Source organism: Leguminivora glycinivorella, chromosome 21 (assembly GCF_023078275.1).
Source record: "Leguminivora glycinivorella isolate SPB_JAAS2020 chromosome 21, LegGlyc_1.1, whole genome shotgun sequence".
Lineage (NCBI taxonomy): Eukaryota > Metazoa > Arthropoda > Insecta > Lepidoptera > Tortricidae > Leguminivora > Leguminivora glycinivorella.
Window position 1 is genome coordinate 983,448 of NC_062991.1, and position 21,787 is coordinate 1,005,234.

At 43.4% G+C, this 21,787-nt stretch overlaps 2 protein-coding genes across 2 annotated transcripts; both read right to left on the minus strand.

The window, feature by feature from the left end:
- Positions 1-75: 75 nt before the first annotated feature.
- On the minus strand, positions 76-8,473 carry LOC125237409 (vitellogenin-like). The gene is made up of 7 exons (XM_048144452.1): positions 8,401-8,473; positions 4,914-7,152; positions 4,294-4,504; positions 2,901-3,891; positions 1,721-2,602; positions 1,441-1,636; positions 76-1,111 (listed from the first exon to the last, which is right to left on the minus strand). The coding sequence occupies exons 1-7, from the start codon at positions 8,432-8,434 to the stop codon at positions 295-297; spliced, it is 5,370 nt and encodes a 1,789-aa protein (XP_048000409.1). The 5' UTR covers positions 8,435-8,473; the 3' UTR covers positions 76-294.
- A 4,175-nt stretch (positions 8,474-12,648) lies between these two features.
- LOC125237410 (vitellogenin-like) lies at positions 12,649-20,763 on the minus strand. Its single transcript, XM_048144453.1, has 7 exons — positions 20,709-20,763; positions 17,421-19,659; positions 16,789-16,999; positions 15,398-16,388; positions 14,245-15,126; positions 13,965-14,160; positions 12,649-13,617 (listed from the first exon to the last, which is right to left on the minus strand). Exons 1-7 carry the CDS (start codon positions 20,740-20,742, stop codon positions 12,801-12,803), a joined length of 5,370 nt encoding a protein of 1,789 aa, XP_048000410.1. The 5' UTR covers positions 20,743-20,763; the 3' UTR covers positions 12,649-12,800.
- Positions 20,764-21,787: the final 1,024 nt, after the last annotated feature.

Below are 21,787 nucleotides of genomic sequence, written 5' to 3' on the forward strand. Positions count from 1 at the left end.
AGCAATGTAGGTATAAGGAGGTAATTTAAACAAAATATTTTTTGTCATTTTTATTTGCTTCACGTTCTAATAATATATATACTCTACCTATTATTTATACATATTTGTAAATAATAATACTAACATCACGTTAAATACATAAACGATACATAACTACATACATAATATATAATAAATTTCGATATACATACACATCATAAATATGTCGATGCCAAAAATATATACGATAAATACACATAAGTAATCATAGTCCGTTTGCACGCCTATCCTATTAAAGTCTTTTCACAATTATTTTTAAGCTTGGCAAGAACTGGGAACCCTGTATTGGGCAGCTTGTTGCTGGCCGCTAACTTGAGGGTTCTCTCCTCTCTGAATCTGGTTTCTGTAGTTCTGGAACTGCGCATCAACTGCTGGCCGGCAGACAACCTGGACAGGTCGGACCTGATAGTTCAGACCTCTGCAGTGCTTCTCACAGGCGGGCACCTGAACCGTCGAAATGCAAATCTCCTTCTCGGTCTGATAGTATTGCACTTGCTTTTCCATGTGGCAAGGTCCTTGCTGCTTCTGGAAGCTGCGAGCTCTGTAGATGATGTTGCTGTAGCGTTCCTCGTCTGAGGAGTCAATTTCTTGTCTCCACTGGTCGTCTGATCGGAGAATAGACGTGTAGTGATAGTGGGGCTGGTAGGCCTGTTCACGCACTTGGTTAGACAGTTGCTGGGTGTGAGCATCAGCGTTCTCGGTGTTCAGAGCGTAGGCAGCAGCGTAGAGCTCTGGTTTGTCAACGATACCGTACTGGGTAAGGTAGTCGTCACGAGGCTCACCGCTCATGTATCCGCACACTCCTCTGATGTTGTTACGGTTGTTGCTGGCCCAGATCACGAGTCTCTGGCCATCGTAGATGCCGCGGAGACGGTCTTCACCAATGACAAACACCAAGGCATTCTCGGTGTTGTAGTAATACAGAAGAGGGGCGTCTTTAGCTTCGTCCCAGTACATGGTGAATTCACCTTCAGAGACTTTCTTGGCGTTAGTGTTGACTTTCAATCCATCCTTCAGGTTGACACTGGCTGCAGGCTGGACTTCCATTTCTAAGTGGTTGCCGGTGTCGGATCTGCGAAAACAAAATAGGTACATTAAATTGTAATGAAAATTATTGAAATGAGCGTCCTTTCTGTACTTAAGGTCTTGGAATGTAAATAGAGCCATAAAACCATTAATTTGCAAAAAGTTAGTTACAGACAATACATTGGTATCACGCAAAAAAACAGGGACTATTATTATCAAGGACTATGCCAGGTATTGGAAAGAATGGGAAGGGCTTCGCCGTCGTTTAGGGCGAAGACGTTTTTGAAGGAGTTACATTTATGGCGCGTACCCCGGATGGAATGTAGATAATAATTATAGCTGACTCCCAAAATTCAAATCCTAATTCAAATTTACTTGTATGAAACATAGATCTCCTGCTTCTTCTCCTCGGGCCTTCTAGCCAGGATGGCGAGCTGCTCGTTGCTGACTCCTTGTTGTCCAGCGTACTTGGCGTTGTCCTGAACCACCACGTGCCAGGAGCTGGTGAGAGTGTAGTCGTAAGTGCGGTTGCTGAAGGTCCTGATCTTGGAACCATCGACAGTGCAGTAGGCTGTAAGAACAATTGTAAGTAAATACAAAAGCCAGCGATCAAGGACAAAAACAGTTATATAATTTTAGACGGTGGGATACTTACGCAGGTATTGTTGCCTGGTGAAGCGATTAAGGACGCGCTCGTACGCATTCACTGGCGTGTAGAACGATAAAGCAGCAGCGCTGGTCTTCGGGATTGGGACGTTGTTCATCTTAACATGGCCGTAACGCGTGATCATGTCCAAGTTCATGTAGTCATCCATATAGGATGCCTCAGCATCGAAGTCCAGTTTACCCTCGGCTGATTTCTTCATTATGTTAATATCGGTGTACCAGTAGCCGTAGGTGGTCAGGGCCTTGTAAGCCTGGTAGGTCATGTTGATGACGGCAGGGCTTAAGTCTTTGTAGGAAACCGAAGCCTGAACGCGAGTGGGAGCGTACGCCATTTCTATCATCATTCTGCTGGCCTCCTGGTAGTAGTTGTTGCGGGCCATTTCTTGGACGCTCTGCTTGGCCCATGGGCTCTGCTGCATCTCTTCAGTGGCTTTTTTGGTGCGCTCAGCCAATCCCTTGATCTGAATGTTTCCGTTCTTCTGACCGAGGTTGAAGTCAGCTTCAAAGCTGGCCTTCAGTTCCTTTTGCAGGGCCTCAACGAAGTTCAGAGATGATGCGACAGGCTTGTTCAGTGTTCCGACAGAGTTGATCTGATTGTTCCCGTATTTGGCTGAGTTTCTAGCAGCGAAGAAAGCGTATCTGATCTTGGGGTCAACTTTGCTGTCGCCGACGGCGGCAGTGAGCATGTATTCAGTTTTCTGCGGTCCCTCGAAGATGGCGCTAAGGTCGATGATCTGAGCTCTGGCGTACTTGATTCCAGCTACAGCGCGCTTCACGATCTCTTGGCGGCGGGTGGCGCTGATAGGGGTAACATCTTGGATTTCTGATGCTACTACTGGACCTTCAGACTCTTTCTGGTTGTAGAGAGTGTCTGTGGACAAGAGAAAAAGAAATCATTAATCACATTTATTTTTATAAAGTCGCTGCTCAAGTATAATTCTGACTTAACTGTTAACGAGCTCATGATAAAGCCATTATGACTCTTTTTTGCTGTGTACTTAACACAGCAAAAAGGAGTATACAAGTTTCTAATGGGTTGACAACGCGCACGTGACACTCCTTGAATTGCAGGCGTCCATAGGTGACGGTGACGTATTATAAAAAAATATGTCAATTTTAATAAAAAAAGGAGCTTCAATTTAATTTTACATAAAAATAAATCAACTTACCATAAGCCACGGTGATAGCAATAGCCTTATTTTGGGATTGTGTTCCAATATATCTGAAGTTCAAGTGCGTCATGGCAACGTCTCTCTGGTTCAGAGCGAAGATGATGTTCGACAGCAGATCCTGTCCCTGCATCATGGTGCCGAAGTTCCTGTAGTCCTTGGAATATGAGTATCCTTGCACCTGGAACTGGGTACCGGTGCCCTGTCCGAATTTGTAGTCAACCCACATCACTTTGTTTCTGCGCGTGATGACTTTCGTGGTCGGGTCAAGTGAAACCGGGGTCAGAGTGTCCTTCTTCTGATTGGCTGTGTAAGGCCACATGCTGAAGTAAGCGATGGTGGTGTCCTGTTCAGGGCGGAGGGGTTCCAAACGGATCTTGAACTGTCCGGCTTTAGCTTCCATTTGGACCTTTACGGCAGCATTAACCTGGTGTTTCGTGACGATGCCCGCGCTGACGAAATGGTTGTCCAGCGTATTCAAGAAACCGACGCTTCCCTCAATATTTCTCGCGTAAGTGAACTGTATCTCATTATCTTGCTTCATGGAATATTCACGGTTCCGGATCGAAGGGATGTTGATCTGACCTTTGGATTTAGCCTGGATGTGGACGACGGTAGGTTCTTTGTATTTGTAGATGAAAGGCATACCGGAGGCGAGAGGGAACATGATGGAGACCTGAGCCTGGTTGAAGACCTTGGTGTAGTGGATGTCGTAACCCTTGTTGAGGTTAGCCAAGTACTCTCCGAAGAGGGCTGGGAGTCTGTCCATGTCATCTTGAGTGAGGCTGTAATATCTCTGCTGGTTCATGAAATCGATGAAGAAGGAGGCCAGGAGGGGTTTCTGGGAGTCGTGCTTGATGTTCAGCATCTCAGCGATCTTTTCAGCGGAGTACTTGTGCTCGGCCGACTGGGGAGCGGTCTGTTTCTCAAAGGTCATCTTTTGCGTCAGAAGATCGATGAATTGACGGTAGTTTGAGAACGATGCGGCAATCTGAAATTAATATTAATTCATAATTTAAATAAAGTAACCTTTTAAAGGTTTCCATGTTCAAGTTAAAAAAAATATTAAACGCAACACGAATAAAATAAATTGTAGAAAAAGACGAAATCCCTCCATTTTCGGAAAACTCTGGTATTCTGCTTTCCTGGCAACATTATATTTTGTTGTCAAAACACGCAACTTGACACTGACAGATCAGATGTCGGGCGGAGCAGTGTCGAAGCACAGCAGCATAATCGTATTTTACAAAAAATGCCATGTAAGCATTATTCAATAATAGTAAAGTGAGTATACATTTGGAAGTATTTAGGCATTCTTTCAAACGAATTGTTACCAACAAACGCCTTATCAAAAGGAATCTTCACCAACCCTTATTATCTTCTGAAATCTCACCGTGTTCATCCTAGCGTAGCCATAGGCCCGGTTCTTCCACGAGTATTTCAAGGTTTTCGGGAACAGTGACTCCTCACTGCTGACGTAGGACATGACGTTCATCATGCCATACTCGTCCTTGCCGAAGAATTCGCCGAACTTCTTGGCTAGGTTGAGAGTTCCGAAGTCGTCTTTGGTGAGAGAGGGCTCGGCGGCTTGGGCGGCTCTGGCACTGAAAGAAAATTTGGTTTATGGATTTTTTTGCAGTCGCAATTATAGTCTGTCAAATCAAGTCAGTCACTAAAAAAGCGGGAAGTTTAAAAGATGTAGGCGCGAGAGTTTATGGTACTATAAATTTTTTGCGCCTTTTTCATCTGACAGATATGTTTGCCAGACTATAGGTTTTTCTACTTGACACACGTACATACATACACATGCCTGTATTCCCAAACGGAGTAGGCACAATACATGAAACTTAGTTTCAGTGCCACTCTTGGCAATCAAGGGGTTGAATGAAAATGAAATTGTGATACACACATACCTGTCATACAATTTTCTAAAGCTCGGGCGCAACGAATCAATTTTCCAGTGAAAAAATTCATGTTTCGCTCTAAAAGTTAAAATACACAAATAATACTTACAGGGTCTGGTAACGCGGGTCCTTAAGTCCAGCAGCAGACTGGATGCTTTCCTTCAGCGCAGCGCGCACGAATATGCTCGGGTCCTTCTGTGTCATCTCAGCCATCGCCTGCATCATGGCGACAGTCGGACGAGTCATGAAGATGTTGTGGATCGCCGACACTCGCACTTCGTAGGGCTCAGCCGTATTCCTCAGGATACTGTACAAAACAGCGCGCGCGAAGTGGTCCCTCTCGTGAGCCAACACGTCAAGGTTCAACACCATCTGGGCACGGAGGTAGTTGGACACTGGCACTTTGCCTTCCAAGTAGGGCGCGAACACCTCCAAGATGCTACGGTGGCCTAGATTACCGATAGCCTTGATGTACACCTGAGCTTTGTGGTTATCGTTGTTTGTGATTGCTTGCTGCAGCTCTTGGCTCAGACGCGGCAGGATCTCCTCAAGGACGAAGTTGTCGTACTTGTTAGCCAGACGGCCGTACATGTGAGTGGGGTAGTATTTGTGCGCGGTCACGTTGTTCACTTGGGCGTGGTTGATCAGTCTGGTGGCAGCGATCAGAGCGGTGGTGTTCAAGTATTTCTGCTCCTTAACCTCCTCACTCATAGCAAGCTTAAAGAACTGAATCATGACGTCCTTGGTAGGGTAGCGTAGAGTAGAGGGAAGAGAAGCGATGACCTGAGCGGCCTCCTCTCCTTGGATCTTCTTGTTCACGATCCAGGACTTAATCTGTTGGAAGGCAGGTAAGGTGCCCGCTTGAGCTACAGCATCGCGGTAGACCATCCACATGTCAGACTTGAGAATGTTATTGGAAGACTTGGCGACCTCAATGGTACGACTGATCTGGCCGAGTTGTTCGGAGCTCATGGCGGCAATGACGCGCACCAAGATGTTGAACTTGGAGAGGAAGTCGTTCTTGGGCATGTTGTTAGGGTTTTGAAGTAGCTGCGCGATTTCCTGGACGAGTTTCTGGGCGTTCATCGTGTTCTGCTTCTTGTCTACGCGGGGCTGGGGGCTCATGTACAAGGAGGCGTAGGCGGGCTCGTTGATGTTGGGCACGTCATCGTTGACGTACGCCGACGTGGAGTCAGAATCCCAGGACTTGTCCTCATCGCTGCGCTTGATGAGCACCTTGTTGACGGTCACTTGTTTTTTATATCTCAAGGAACGGCGTACTCTGTTCAGGTTGTCTTCTCCCTCATTCTCCTTCTGTTGGCCGTCCAGGTTGTAGAGGTGGTGGTGCTGGTGCTCGTGGGATTCCGAGGACGAGGATTCGGAAGAAGATGAGTCCTGCATAGTGAGCTGCTTGGAGTTCATCGCGTACAGGAGGTTCTTGATGACGCGTCCTTCAGGAACCTGCCATTCGGCCTCATTATCCTGTTCGTACTTGACTAGCTTCAGCACAACTTTGCTGCGCACCTCGGCCATCTGCTTGCCGTAAAGATGGGGGTTGACGTGAACGGTGCTGGTGGTCTCAGACTTGTAGATGGGGCCTTGCTTGCCGACGAGGATGCGAGAGTACATCTTCTGCTTCATGAACTGCTCATCCTGGGGGTTCTCCGGGGTTCCGGTCCACTGGACTCCATGGGGCACTCCAAAGTGGTAAGAGACTCTGTGGTGGCAGTGTTTGTAGTCCCTGGTCTTGGTGACTTCGAACGGCTCCTCCTTGAGGTCGGAGAAGTTGGGGAGTTCGCGGCGCCACTCAGCTGCTACAGGGAGGATGGCGTACAAAGTTTCGCAGTCACCAGTGACGTCAGTCTCCATTTTTCTATACAGGCCCTGTTGGGTTTGTTGATCGAGGGTATCATGAGCGGAATGCTGGTTCCTATGAGCTGACAAATCTAACTGTAGGGCGCTGATAAGACCTTTAAGAAGATTTTCATGTTGGAGAGAGACGGTGGTGGGTAGTTTGAGTGATTTGACACGTCCACCGTCGAGGTAGATCTCGAAGATTTGGTTAAGGTTGTCAACGTCCTGGTACTTGAGGTCAGCGGGGAGGGCCCAGGTGTTAGGGAGGTCCTGGTGTATCTGGGCGTGCTGGGGGGTGTCGAGGCGGGCCTGCAGGCGGTCGGGCGCGCGTGCGCGGATGGTGAAGCGCGCGCGGAAGGCGCCGCCGGTGCTGGCACCCTCCTCGAGGCGCGCGAGGGTGCTGGAGAGCACCTCGTAGGTGTACAGCTTGCCGGGCTGCCAGGGGCCTTCGTTCTTGTGATTGGCTAAGCCATGTCGACCAGACGCGACGACCGCTGGAATTTAAAAAATAATTAAGCTTTTATTATTAAATTAAAACGGGACTTAATCGCGTAAAACTTACGTACGTACTTACTTAATTAAGCTTTGTTTGGCACTGAAATTCTAAATGAAATACAGTGAAAGTATTTTCAGGTTTTTATTTTACTGTAGGTATAAAAGATGGAAAACTTCCGGCCTCAAAGTATTACAGGACTTTTAACGGTTACAATTATTCAAAAAAAGTATGTACCTTCTTTTACAATATGTATTTTGTAGCATATTTCACTCGTTATCCTTCAAAAATGATGGTTATTGAGTAAGTTGTGCCTATGAATTATATTTGATGCTTTCTCCGCTTAGTTTTGTATCCTGCGAAAACTAATACCGAATTGATTTTGTGTTAAGTATTTCAAATGGTATTAATTCGCAAAAGCTTTTCTTATAGGTAGTCAGATATGAATAAATATTTAAACAAAATCGCAATGCGTAATAATTAGCGTAGATAACCTTTTCAAATATAAGAAGCATTTAATTAAATGAACAAAAAATACTAGGAAGTAGAAAATAATGTAGTTAAATAGCTAAATAACATAAAAAATAGTGCATAATGTATTCAAACATTAATTCCATCCGAAGAAAATAACTTTCGCAATTCGCAAATGGATAAAAATACATGTAAAAAATCTCAAAATTTGTGAGTGTGCTCGGGAAAACGTCTCACTAAGTATGTCGATAGCTATAAAGCCGCTTTGTCAGTTTATTCATATAAAGATACAAACAAGTAATCTCGCCTGAATGGTAACCGACAAAAATAAATAAATAAAATAAATAAAACGTTTATTCAGAACGTAAAGCTTAACCCTATTACATATCTTCTGCCAAACCACTTTGTAGTTTGTTGGCAGACGACGTTGATACACTTATCAAGCTAAAATACCTCATAGTTTTTAGATATAAAGTGGGACGTTTTACTAAACACGCTCACATTTATTCTTGAAATACCTATCCAAAGTCAAACTAATTCGCAGAGGGATTTCAAAAATAAAAATAAAAATGTTAAGTTAGCATTGCACACGAAATCCTTAAAATGCACAATTAAAACCACACTTTAGAAGTAACTTCTCAAGGGCTTATTTTTCTACGTCACCAGTGGTTAAATCTCTATGAAAACATAGAAAAAACAACCCCTGTAGTCATGAGAAATAAGCCATTTTAAAAAGAAACTCCACACTTAATCCATTCGCAAACGCAAAGCCACTCACCCACAAGGGCAGCCAAAACCAAAAGTTTCATCATGGAGTCACTTCTGTATCCTTAGATGTGCCAACGTCGTCGAGAAGATGTCTTCTGGCCTCCCTGTCGCATCCCCTGGCTTATATACCGGAGTACACGTGTGCCTGGCTAGGATTATTGAACTGATTGATATTGAACTGAACTGAGGTTCAGCAGTCTAAGATTATATACATTGTTAATACTATTGATTTGCTTATCGAAGTTCCCTTGACTTGATTCTTCTTGACATTTCATACAAACTTGTAAGACCCAGAGTCTATTGTGCATTTAAATTTGATCATCATCATCATCTTCCTTTCGTTATCCCGGCATTTGCCACGGCTCATGGGAGCCTGGAGTCAGCTTTGTTGGAAAAATCAGCATGGTTCTGGTGCGTTAGGAATTCATTCTTGTTTCGATCCTACTACTATTAATATCCTAAATTAACCATCACCAATAAACCATCTTCATAACCAAGTCATCGTTTCCTTCTTTCAAGCTTTGAACAACTACGTTTTACGAAATCGACTGCCATCTGACCTTCCAACCCGAAAGCCGTATTGGAATTAGTCCGGTTTCCTCACGATGTTTTCCTTCACCGAAAAGCTACTGGCAAATATTATATGATATTTCGCACATACGTTCCGAAAAACTCATTGGTACGAGCCGGGGTTCGAATCCGCGACCTCCGGATCGAAAGTCGCACGCTCTTACCGCTTAGATTACAAAGGCCAACAATCAAAGATGGCGTCTTAAATATGGGATATCGGTCCTACATCCGATATCGGATCGGATACTGTGAAAACGCACTTAGGGTCTTCAGTTCTTTTTATGTAGTCATGGACTATCACTATCAATGTAGCTGTCAAGAACTCACGATGGGGTGGATGGCGAATAAAATTACTAGAAAAATTATAAATCAGCGTATACCATCCGATCCATTTTTTACTTTTTGGTAGGTACCTACTGCCTGATCCGTAAGTGACTTTGATAAAGACAGAAGCTCCTGTTTTCAGAACCCAGAAACGTCGTTCATGTGTAAACTGATATGGGACTAACCTCGGTCTCTTTAAAGCAAGAGTGGAAAAAGGCTATTACTGAATCGGCGAGCTCCATCTTAGACCGTTTTCACATTATCCGATCCGATATCGGATGTCGGGAGGATTTCAATAGAAAAAATCCAAGATGGCGCCTGTAATGTATGAGATATCGGTCCGACATCCGATATCGGATCGGATAATGTGAAAACGCACTTAGACTGTCTTCACTTTCCATCAGGTGTGACTAGGGTCACTCGCTGATCAGTCTACAATAAAAAAAGTCCTGAACTATGGATATTTCGGACATACTTTCATATCGTCTCCCAACCCAAACCAGTCCCGAACAACGTCACAGTACAACCTAAATTGTACAAACACACAAACATACATACACCCTATAACAAAACCTAACACCTAACACGCAATAGATAGCAACATCTAGTCGACCTTTGGCAGCATTAGAATGTTGCACATGTATCGTTAGGGTCTTCGCTCGACCTCCAACCTTTTTACTGAAGTGTGTTTCATGCGTAGGTGACTCGTTATTTGTTTATTCTGCATCCCCTGGTTTCCACGCGTAAGAAATGTAAGTTTTATTAGAAAACTTTAGAATAAGATATGCAATTTTCAGATATTTTCCTCGTGGTTATAGGTTACCACATGGACCTTCAATAGGGACTGAGCTCACACTTTTTTGCCATACTAAATTGAACCTTATCACCGGTTCAGAAAGGCGTTCGTGTCAGACTTGTAAAAGTGTGTCCACATGAGAGGGTCAAAGTTGGGGCTGGTGTCCCTCTCGCACGTGTGACCAGTGTTAAAGAGCTTACTATAGTAGTAGTATTTTTACCCGTATGATAACTGAGTTTATAAAATTCTCAAATTATTTTTGTATTATATAGAGGCAAGGGTATTAATACCTTGTAACGAGACTTAATTGCGTAAAACTTACGTTTTATATTTAACCCGACGTTTCGGACATGACATTACGTCCGTGGTCACGGGTAGACTGGCTGGGAGTTGTATCAACATCTTCTAGCTGTACGAGTTTTTCGAACTACCCGCACTTGATTGTCATCAGTCACTTTTACGCTAGGGTTGCCACTCTGCCTACATACAACACTCACGACATCCGATGGTATGAGACGGGAAGTTTTCTCACGTTTACACTTGCCAATCACTGGATTCCACGAAGATGAAATCCCTTGCCCTTCACGTGAGAAAACTTCCCGTCTCATACCATCGGATGTCGTGAGTGTTGTATGTAGGCAGAGTGGCAACCCTAGCGTAAAAGTGACTGATGACAATCAAGTGCGGGTAGTTCGAAAAACTCGTACAGCTAGAAGATGTTGATACAACTCCCAGCCAGTCTACCCGTGACCACGGACGTAATGTCATGTCCGAAACGTCGGGTTAAATATAAAACGTAAGTTTTACGCGATTAAGTCCCGTTTTAATTTAATAATATGAGTGAAGATCGTGTTAGTTTAAATCAATACCTTGTAACGAATTGGTAAGTCATTATTATGAAGCCATAAAACCAAAGATTTGCGCATTAAAAAAAACCTTTAATTGGGTATTAGTAGATTTGGTAGTACAAATACAAAATACAAAATCATTTATTCAGCAAATAGGCCACGGGGGCACTTTTTCATGTCAACATTACAGAGTATTCATTAAAGTTAAACAAATGAAATTAATAGAAATATTAACTAAAAATATTAATCATAAGCAAAGTAGCTATACACTGATATAGAATTAGAGATGTATAAAGTCTCTAAATGTCATATTATTACTAACTATAATCAATACATAAAGAAGGCGCAAACAGATACAAAGATAAAAGAAATCTATAATACTTCAACAGTTGTAAAAAACTGAATGTTACAAGTAAAAATATTATACTTAATCAAATAATCCATGGAGATGTATAGAGTCTCCAAGAGTCAAATTTTATAAAATTAAAATATTTAAAAGTAAAAACCTTTGTCAAATAATACAAAGAAAAAAATACAGAAAATGAACAGCTACATTACACATTTCAAGAGATGTACAAGTCTCTAGTTGTCAATCATTAAAGAACAAATCAAGTTTACAAAAAAATATAATCAAAAATCTCAGAGATGTATAAGGTCTCTAAGTGTCCAAAAACTAACATTAACTTAATCAAACGACAACAAGATCATTAAAGTAAGGAATCTATTTTAAAATAAAATATAATCAAAATCTCAGAGATGTATAAGGTCTCTAAGTGTCCAAAAGATAAAATTAACTAAATTAAACGACAACGTGATGGTCTCTAGTGTCATCCTTAAGACATACGCATTCACTCGTACGCATTCTGCCTCCGCATTAGGGTTGAAATTTTGAAAATCTCATAGAAACCTAAAAATTCAACTTTCAGATTTAAAAAAAACTCGGCAGTATTATATTTAGTATATGTTATTGATACATATCATTATGAGAAACTACAAAAAGTTGCGAAAATAGCGTCAAGAATCGCCAAAGTTTGTCTAGTTTCAGTACATTCGCCAAAATAGCTGCTAAAATACTGAAAAATGGCGATTTTTAACGCTATTTTCGCAATTTTTGGTAGTTTCTTGTAATAATATGTATCAATAATGTATACTGAACATAATACTGCCGAAATAGTACATTACGATACAAGTGCGTAAAAAAGGAAGTTCGAAACGAGTGGCGATAAATTAAAACACGACCGAAGGGAGTGTTTTAAATCGACACGAGTTACGAATTTCCTTTTCGCACGTGTATCGTACGACGTTTTTCAGTACAGATGAGCCTCCGAAGTTTTGACCTGGCATATAATGAACCACTTCTCGCACTAGTGCGTAAAAAAAACACCATCTGTACTGAAAAATATTTTTTATCTAAGAGTTGAATTTTCGGGTATGTATGAGATTTCCAAAATTTCAAACCTAATGCGGAGGCAGAAGATGTTGATTTAAAAGCTGAAAATTTGCACAAAGGCTTCATAGACTAAGGGGCATTGGTTGATAACTATTAGGTTTGCTAATTCCAGAAAAGTGTTTTTTCGCTCCACCCTAGTAAGTATAGCAATGTAGGTATAAGGAGGTAATTTAAACAAAATATTTTTTGTCATTTTTATTTGCTTCACGTTCTAATAATATATATACTCTATCTATTATTTATACATATTTATAAATAATAATACTAACATCACGTTAAATACATAAACGATAAATAACTACATACATAATATATAATAAATTTCGATATACATACACATCATAAATATGTCGATGCCAAAAATATAAGTAATCATAGTCCGTTTGCACGCCTATCCTATTAAAGTCTTTTCACAATTATTTTTAAGCTTGGCAAGAACTGGGAACCCTGTATTGGGCAGCTTGTTGCTGGCCGCTAACTTGAGGGTTCTCTCCTCTCTGAATCTGGTTTCTGTAGTTCTGGAACTGCGCATCAACTGCTGGCCGGCAGACAACCTGGACAGGTCGGACCTGATAGTTCAGACCTCTGCAGTGCTTCTCACAGGCGGGCACCTGAACCGTCGAAATGCAAATCTCCTTCTCGGTCTGATAGTATTGCACTTGCTTTTCCATGTGGCAAGGTCCTTGCTGCTTCTGGAAGCTGCGAGCTCTGTAGATGATGTTGCTGTAGCGTTCCTCGTCTGAGGAGTCAATTTCTTGTCTCCACTGGTCGTCTGATCGGAGAATAGACGTGTAGTGATAGTGGGGCTGGTAGGCCTGTTCACGCACTTGGTTAGACAGTTGCTGGGTGTGAGCATCAGCGTTCTCGGTGTTCAGAGCGTAGGCAGCAGCGTAGAGCTCTGGTTTGTCAACGATACCGTACTGGGTAAGGTAGTCGTCACGAGGCTCACCGCTCATGTATCCGCACACTCCTCTGATGTTGTTACGGTTGTTGCTGGCCCAGATCACGAGTCTCTGGCCATCGTAGATGCCGCGGAGACGGTCTTCACCAATGACAAACACCAAGGCATTCTCGGTGTTGTAGTAATACAGAAGAGGGGCGTCTTTAGCTTCGTCCCAGTACATGGTGAATTCACCTTCAGAGACTTTCTTGGCGTTAGTGTTGACTTTCAATCCATCCTTCAGGTTGACACTGGCTGCAGGCTGGACTTCCATTTCTAAGTGGTTGCCGGTGTCGGATCTGTGAAAACAAAATAGGTACATTAAATTGTAATGAAAATTATTGAAATGAGCGTCCTTTCTGTACTTAAGGTCTTGGAATGTAAATAGAGCCATAAAACCATTAATTTGCAAAAAGTTAGTTACAGACAATACATTGGTATCACGCAAAAAAACAGGGACTATTATCAAGGACTATGCCAGGTAGTGGAAATAATGGGAAGGGCTGCGCCGTCGTTTAGGCCGAAGAAGTTTTTGAAGGAGTTACATTTATGGCGCGTACCCCGGATGGAATGTAGATAATAATTATAGCTGACTCCCAAAATTCAAATTATCTAAGCTGCATTTAAAATCCTAATTCAAATTTACTTGTATGAAACATAGATCTCCTGCTTCTTCTCCTCAGGCCTTCTAGCCAGGATGGCGAGCTGCTCGTTGCTGACTCCTTGTTGTCCAGCGTACTTGGCGTTGTCCTGAACCACAACGTGCCAGGAGCTGGTGAGAGTGTAGTCGTAAGTGCGGTTGCTGAAGGTCCTGATCTTGGAACCATCGACAGTGCAGTAGGCTGTAAGAACAATTGTAAGTAAATACAAAAGCCAGCGACCAAGGACAAAAACAGTTATATAATTTTAGACGGTGGGATACTTACGCAGGTATTGTTGCCTGGTGAAGCGATTAAGGACGCGCTCGTACGCATTCACTGGCGTGTAGAACGATAAAGCAGCAGCGCTGGTCTTCGGGATTGGGACGTTGTTCATCTTAACATGGCCGTAACGCGTGATTAAGTCCAAGTTCATGTAGTCATCCATATAGGATGCCTCAGCATCGAAGTCCAGTTTACCCTCGGCTGATTTCTTCATTATGTTAATATCGGTGTACCAGTAGCCGTAGGTGGTCAGGGCCTTGTAAGCCTGGTAGGTCATGTTGATGACGGCAGGGCTTAAGTCTTTGTAGGAAACCGAAGCCTGAACGCGAGTGGGAGCGTACGCCATTTCTATCATCATTCTGCTGGCCTCCTGGTAGTAGTTGTTGCGGGCCATTTCTTGGACGCTCTGCTTGGCCCATGGGCTCTGCTGCATCTCTTCAGTGGCTTTTTTGGTGCGCTCAGCCAATCCCTTGATCTGAATGTTTCCGTTCTTCTGACCGAGGTTGAAGTCAGCTTCAAAGCTGGCCTTCAATTCCTTCTGCAGGGCCTCAACGAAGTTCAGAGATGATGCGACAGATTTGTTCAGTGTGCCGACAGAGTTGATCTGGTTGTTTCCATATTTGGCCGAGTTTCTAGCAGCGAAGAAAGCGTATCTGATCTTGGGGTCAACTTTGCTTTCGCCGACGGCGGCAGTGAGCATGTATTCAGCTTTCTGGGGTCCCTCGAAGATGGCGCTAAGGTCGATGATCTGAGCTCTGGCGTACTTGATTCCAGCTACAGCGCGCTTCACAATCTCTTGGCGGCGGGAGGCGCTGATAGGGGTAACGTCTTGGATTTCTGATGCTACTACTGGAGCTTCGGCCTCTTTCTGGTTGTAGAGAGTGTCTGTGGACAAGGGAAAATAAAATCATTAATCTCCTTTATGTTTATAAAGTCGCTGCATAAGTATAATTGTGACTTAACTGTTAACGAGCTCATGATAAAGCCATTGTGTATTTAATACAGCAAAAAGGAGTATACGAGTTCCTAATAGGTTGACAACGCGCACGTGACATGCCTTGAGTTGCAGGCGTACATAGGTGACGGTGACGTAGTATGTCAATTTTAATAAAAAAAGAGCTTGAATTTAATTTCACCTAAAAATAAATCAACTTACCATAAGCCACGGTGATAGCAATAGCCTTGTTTTGGGACTGCTTTCCAATATATCTGAAGTTAAAGTGCGTCATAGCAACGTCTCTCTGGTTCAGAGCGAAGATGATGTTCGACAGCAGATCCTGTCCCTGCATCATGGTGCCGAAGTTCCTGTAGTCCTTGGAATATGAGTATCCTTGCACCTGGAACTGGGTTCCGGTGCCCTGTCCAAACTTGTAGTCAACAGACATCACTTTGTTTCTGCGCGTGATGACTTTCGTGGTCGGGTCAAGAGAAACCGGAGTCAGAGTGTCCTTCTTCTGATTGGCTGTGTAAGGCCACACGCTGAAGTAAGCGATGGTGGTGTCCTGTTCAGGGCGGAGGGGTTCCAAACGGATCTTGAACTGTCCGGATTTAGCTTCCATTTGGACCTTTACGGCAGCATTAACCTGGTGTTTCGTGACAATACCCGCGCTGACGAAATGGTTGTCCAGCGTATTCAAGAAACCAACGCTACCCTTAATGTTTCTCGCGTAAGTGAACTGAATATCATTATCCTGCTTCATGGAATATTCACGGTTCCGGATCGACGGGATATTGATCTGACCCTTAGATTTAGCCTGGATGTGAACGACGGTAGGTTCTTTGTATTTGTAGATGAAAGGCATACCGGAGGCGAGAGGGAACATGATGGAGACCTGTGCCTGGTTGAAGACCTTGGTGTAGTGGATGTCGTAACCCTTGTTGAGGTTAGCCAAGTACTCTCCGAAGAGGGCTGGGAGTCTGTCCATATCATCTTGAGTGAGGCTGTAATATCTCTGCTGGTTCATGAAATCGATGAAGAAGGAGGCCAGGAGGGGTTTCTGGGAGTCGTGCTTGATGTTCAGCATCTCAGCGATCTTTTCAGCGGAGTACTTGTGCTCGGCCGACTGGGGAGCGGTCTGTTTCTCAGAGGTCATCTTTTGCGTCAGGAGATCGATGAATTGACGGTAGTTTGAGAACGATGCGGCAATCTGAAATTAATATGAATTCATGATTTAAATAAAGTAACCTTTTAAAGGTATGTACAAGTAAAAAAAAATTAAACGAATCACGAATTAAATAAATTGTAGAAAGAGACGAAATCCCTCCATTTTCGGGAAACTCTGGTATTCTGCTTTCCTGGCAACATTATATTTTGTTGTCAAAACACGCAACTTGACACTGACGGATCAGATGTCGGGCGGAGTAGTGTCGAAGCACAGCAGCATAATCGTATTTTACAAAAAATGCCATGTAAGCATTATTAAATATTAGTAAAGTTGGTATACATTTGGAAGTATTTAGGCATTCTTTCAAACGAATTGTTACCAACCAACAAACGCCTTGTCAAAAGGAATCTTCACCAACCCTTATTATGTTCTAAAATCTCACCGTGTTCATCCTAGGGTAGCCATAGGCCCGGTTCTTCCACGAGTATTTCAAGGTCTTCGGGAACAGTGACTCCTCACTGCTGATGTAGGACATGACGTTCATCATGCCATACTCGTCCTTGCCGAAGAATTCGCCGAACTTTTTGGCTAGGTTGAGAGTTCCGAAGTCGTCTTTGGTGAGGGAAGGCTCGGCAGCTTGGGCGGCTCTGGCACTGGAAGAAAAGTTGGTTTATGGATTTTTTTGCAGCCCCTATTATAGTTTGTCAAACCAAATCAGTCAGTAAAGAAGCGGTAAGTTTAAAAGATGTACTTAGGCGCGAAAGTTTATCATCCTACAGAAAATTTTCATCTCGTACCTTTTTCTTCTGACAGATTTGTTTGCCAGACTATAGGTTTTCCTACTTGACACACGTACATACATACACACGCCTGTATTCCCAAACGAAGTAGGCACAATACATAAAACTTAGGTTTCAGTGCCACTCTTGGCAATCAAGGGGTTGAATGAAAAAGAAATTGTGATACACACATACTTGTCATACAATTTTCTAAAGCTCGGGCGCAACGAATCAATTTTCCAGTGAAAAAGTTCATGTTTCGCTCTAAAAGTTAAAATACACAAATAATAGTTACAGGGTCTGGTAACGCGGGTCCTTAAGTCCAGCAGCAGACTGGATGCCTTCCTTCAGCGCAGCGCGCACGAATATGCTCGGATCCTTCTGTGTCATCTCAGCCATCGCCTGCATCATGGCGACAGTCGGACGAGTCATGAAGATGTTGTGGATCGCCGACACTCGCACTTCGTAGGGCTCAGCCGTATTCCTCAGGATACTGTACAGGACAGCGCGCGCGAAGTGGTCCCTCTCGTGAGCCAACACGTCAAGGTTCAACACCATCTGGGCACGGAGGTAGTTGGACACTGGCACTTTGCCTTCCAAGTAAGGCGCGAACACGTCCAAGATGCTACGGTGGCCTAGGTTACCGATAGCCTTGATGTACACCTGAGCTTTGTGGTTATCGTTGTTTGTGATTGCTTGCTGCAGCTCTTGGCTCAGACGCGGCAGGATCTCCTCAAGGACGAAGTTGTCGTACTTGTTAGCCAGACGGCCGTACATGTGAGTGGGGTAGTATTTGTGCGCGGTCTCGTTGTTCACTTGGGCGTGGTTGATCAGTCTGGTGGCAGCGATCAGAGCGGTGGTGTTCAAGTACTTCTGCTCCTTAACCTCCTCACTCATAGCAAGCTTGAAGAACTGAATCATGACGTCCTTGGTAGGGTAGCGTAGAGTAGAGGGAAGAGAAGCGATGACCTGAGCGGCCTCCTCTCCTTGGATCTTCTTGTTCACGATCCAGGACTTAATCTGTTGGAAGGCAGGTAAGGTGCCCGCTTGAGCTACAGCATCGCGGTAGACCATCCACATGTCAGACTTGAGAATGTTATTGGAAGACTTGGCGACCTCAATGGTACGACTGATCTGGCCGAGTTGTTCGGAGCTCATGGCGGCAATGACGCGCACCAAGATGTTGAACTTGGAGAGGAAGTCGTTCTTGGGCATGTTGTTAGGGTTCTGAAGTAGCTGCGCGATTTCCTGGACGAGTTTCTGGGCGTTCATCGTGTTCTGCTTCTTGTCTACGCGGGGCTGGGGGCTCATGTACAAGGAGGCGTAGGCGGGCTCGTTGATGTTGGGCACGTCATCGTTGACGTACGCCGACGTGGAGTCAGAGTCCCAGGACTTGTCCTCATCGCTGCGCTTGATGAGCACCTTGTTGACGGTCACTTGTTTCTTGTACCTCAAGGAACGGTGTACTCTGTTCAGGTTGTCTTCACCCTCATTCTCCTTCTGTTGGCCGTCCAGGTTGTAGAGGTGGTGGTGCTGGTGCTCGTGGGATTCTGAGGACGAGGATTCGGAAGAAGATGAGTCCTGCATAGTGAGCTGCTTGGAGTTCATCGCGTACAGGAGGTTCTTGATGACGCGTCCTTCGGGTACTTGCCATTCAGCCTCATTGTCCTGTTCGTACTTGATTAACTTCAGCACAACCTTGCTGCGCACCTCGGCCATCTGCTTGCCGTAAAGATGGGGGTTGACGTGAACGGTGCTGGTGGTCTCAGACTTGTAGATGGGGCCCTGCTTGCCGACGAGGATGCGAGAATACATCTTCTGCTTCATGAACTGCTCATCCTGGGGGTTCTCCGGGGTTCCGGTCCACTGGACTCCATGGGGCACTCCGAAGTGGTAAGAGACTTTGTGGTGGCAGTGTTTATAGTCCCTGGTCTTGGTGACTTCGAACGGCTCCTCTTTGAGGTCGGAGAAGTTGGGGAGTTCGCGGCGCCACTCAGCAGCTACAGGGAGGATGGCATACAAAGTTTCGCAGTCACCAGTGACGTCAGTCTCCATTTTTCTATACAGGCCCTGTTGGGTTTGTTGATCGAGGGTATCATGAGCGGAATGCTGGTTCCTATGAGCTGACAAATCTAACTGTAGGGCGCTGATAAGACCTTTAAGGAGATTCTCATGTTGGAGAGAGACGGTGGTGGGTAGTTTGAGTGACTTGACACGTCCACCGTCGAGGTAGATCTCGAAGATTTGGTTAAGGTTGTCAACGTCCTGGTATTTGAGGTCAGCGGGGAGGGCCCAGGTGTTAGGGAGGTCCTGGTGTATCTGGGCGTGCTGGGGGGTGTCGAGGCGGGCCTGCAGACGGTCGGGCGCGCGTGCGCGGACGGTGAAGCGCGCGCGGAAGGCGCCGCCGGTGCTGGCACCCTCCTCGAGGCGCGCGAGCGTGCTGGAGAGCACCTCGTAGGTGTACAGCTTGCCGGGCTGCCAGGGGCCTTCGTTCTTGTGATTGGCTAAGCCATGTCGACCAGACGCGACGACCGCTGGAATTAAGAAAAAGCTATGTTTGGCACTGAGATTCTAAATGAAATACAGTGAAAGTATTTTCAGGTTTTTATTTAAACTTTATTTTACTGTAGGTATAAAAGCATGTAAGACTTCCGGACTTCCTTCTCAAAGTATTACAGAACTTTTACCGGTTACAATTATTCAGAAAAAGTATGTACCTTCTTTTACAATATGTATTTTGTAGCATATTTCACTCTTTATCCTTCAAAAATGATGGTTATTGAGTACTTAAGTTGTGCCTATGAATTATATTTGATGCTTTCTCCGCTTAGTTTTCTATCCTGCGAAAACTAATACCGAATTGATTTTGTGTTAAGTATTTCAAATGGTATTAATTCGCAAAAGCTTTTCTTATAGGTAGTCAGATATGAATAAAAAATATTAAAACAAAATCGCAATGCGTAATAATTAGCGTAAAGAACCTTTTCAAATATAAGAAGCATTCAATTAAATGAACAAAAAATACTAGGAAGTAGAAAATTATGTAGTTAAATAACTAAATAACATAAAAAATAGTACATAAAGTATTCAAACATTAATTCCATCCGAAGAAAATAACTTTCGCAATTCGCAAATGCATAAAAATACATGTAAAAAATCTCAAAATTTGTGAGTGTGCTCGGGAAAACGTCTCACTAAGTATGTCGATAGCTATAAAGCCGTTTTGTCAGTTTATTCAATAAAGATACAAGTAAATCTCTCCTGAATAGTAACCGACAAAGTTGGACATTTTACTACAGACGCTCACATTTATTCTTGAAATACCTATCCAAAGTACAAACTAATTCGCAGAGAGATTTCAAAAATAAAAATGAAAATGTTAAGCATTGTAAACTACGAAATCCTTAAAATGCACAATCAAAACCACACTTTAGAAGAAACTTCTCGAGAGCTTATTTTTCTACTTCACCAGTGGTTAAATCTCTATGAAAACATAGAAAAAACAACCCCTGTAGTCATGAGAAATAAGCCATTTTAAAAGGAAACTCCACACTTATGCATTCGCAAACGCAAAGCCACTCACCCACAAGGGCAGCCAAAACCAAAAGTTTCATCATGGAGTCACTTCTGTATCCTTAGATGTGCCAACGTCGTCGAGAAGATGTCTTCTGGCCTCCCTGGCGCATCCCCTGGCTTATATACCGGCCTACACGTGTGCCTGGCTAGGATTATTGAACTTATTGATAGGTTCAGCAGTCTAAGATTATATACATTGTTAACACTATTGATTTGCTTATCGAAGTTCCCTTGACTTGATTCTTCTTGACATTTCATACAAACTTGTAAGACCCAGAGCCTATTTGTGCGTTTAAATTTGATCATCATCATCATCTTCCTTTCGTTATCCCGGCATTTGCCACGGCTCATGGGAGCCAGGAGTCAGCTTTGTTGGAAAAGTCAGCATGGTTCTGGTGCGTTGGGAATTCATTCTTGTTTCGATCCTACTACTATTAACATCCTAAATTAACCATCACCAATAAACCATCTTCATAACCAAGTCATCGTTTCCTTCTTTCAAGCGAAGCGAAGCGAAGCTTCTTTACGAAATCGACTGCCATCTGACCTTCCAACCCGAAAGCCTTATTGGAATTAGTCCGGTTTCCTGACGATGTTTTCCTTCACCGAAAAGCGACTGGCAAATATTATATGATATTTCGCACATAAGTTCCGAAAAACTCATTGGTACGAGCCGGGGTTCGAACCCGCGACCTCCGGATCGAAAGTCGCACGCTCTTACCGCTTTTTTAATTTGGTACTTTCTATTAGTTCCACAAAAAGCTTAAAGCTTTTAGCTTATTTAATTTGCATTTGCAAAAAAAAAAAAAGTTGGAGTTATACAACTTAGTCTTACACCAATAATTATAATTTATCTTATTTTAATGTAATTCGAATATTTTTTCTATGAAAAATGTAATTAAATTAATTAATATATATTTTAAAACAATAATAAATAATAATACACATAATATAAATAAGAACACAACAATGTATATGCATGCAAATAATAATAAAGCATGAAGAACAAAACATGTCACCAAGAGTGAAAGGCTATTACTGAATCGGCGAGCTCCATCTCAGACTGTCTTCACTGTCCATCAGGTG

What these genes read in the sequence shown, in the direction of transcription:
- LOC125237409 (XM_048144452.1), bottom strand. Translation starts at nt 8,434, where the DNA reads ATGATGAAACTTTTGGTTTTGGCTGCCCTTGTGG. An exon ending in GGTTTTGGCTGCCCTTGTGG is followed by an intron (nt 7,153 to 8,400) that starts GTGAGTGGCTTT and finishes TTTAAATTCCAG; the next exon opens with CGGTCGTCGCGTCTGGTCGA. An exon ending in GAGATCTATGTTTCATACAA is followed by an intron (nt 1,112 to 1,440) that starts GTAAATTTGAAT and finishes TTGTTTTCGCAG; the next exon opens with ATCCGACACCGGCAACCACT.
- LOC125237410 (XM_048144453.1), bottom strand. Translation starts at nt 20,742, where the DNA reads ATGATGAAACTTTTGGTTTTGGCTGCCCTTGTGG. An exon ending in GACCCGCGTTACCAGACCCT is followed by an intron (nt 17,000 to 17,420) that starts GTAACTATTATT and finishes CTTTTCTTCCAG; the next exon opens with TGCCAGAGCCGCCCAAGCTG. An exon ending in GAGATCTATGTTTCATACAA is followed by an intron (nt 13,618 to 13,964) that starts GTAAATTTGAAT and finishes TTGTTTTCACAG; the next exon opens with ATCCGACACCGGCAACCACT.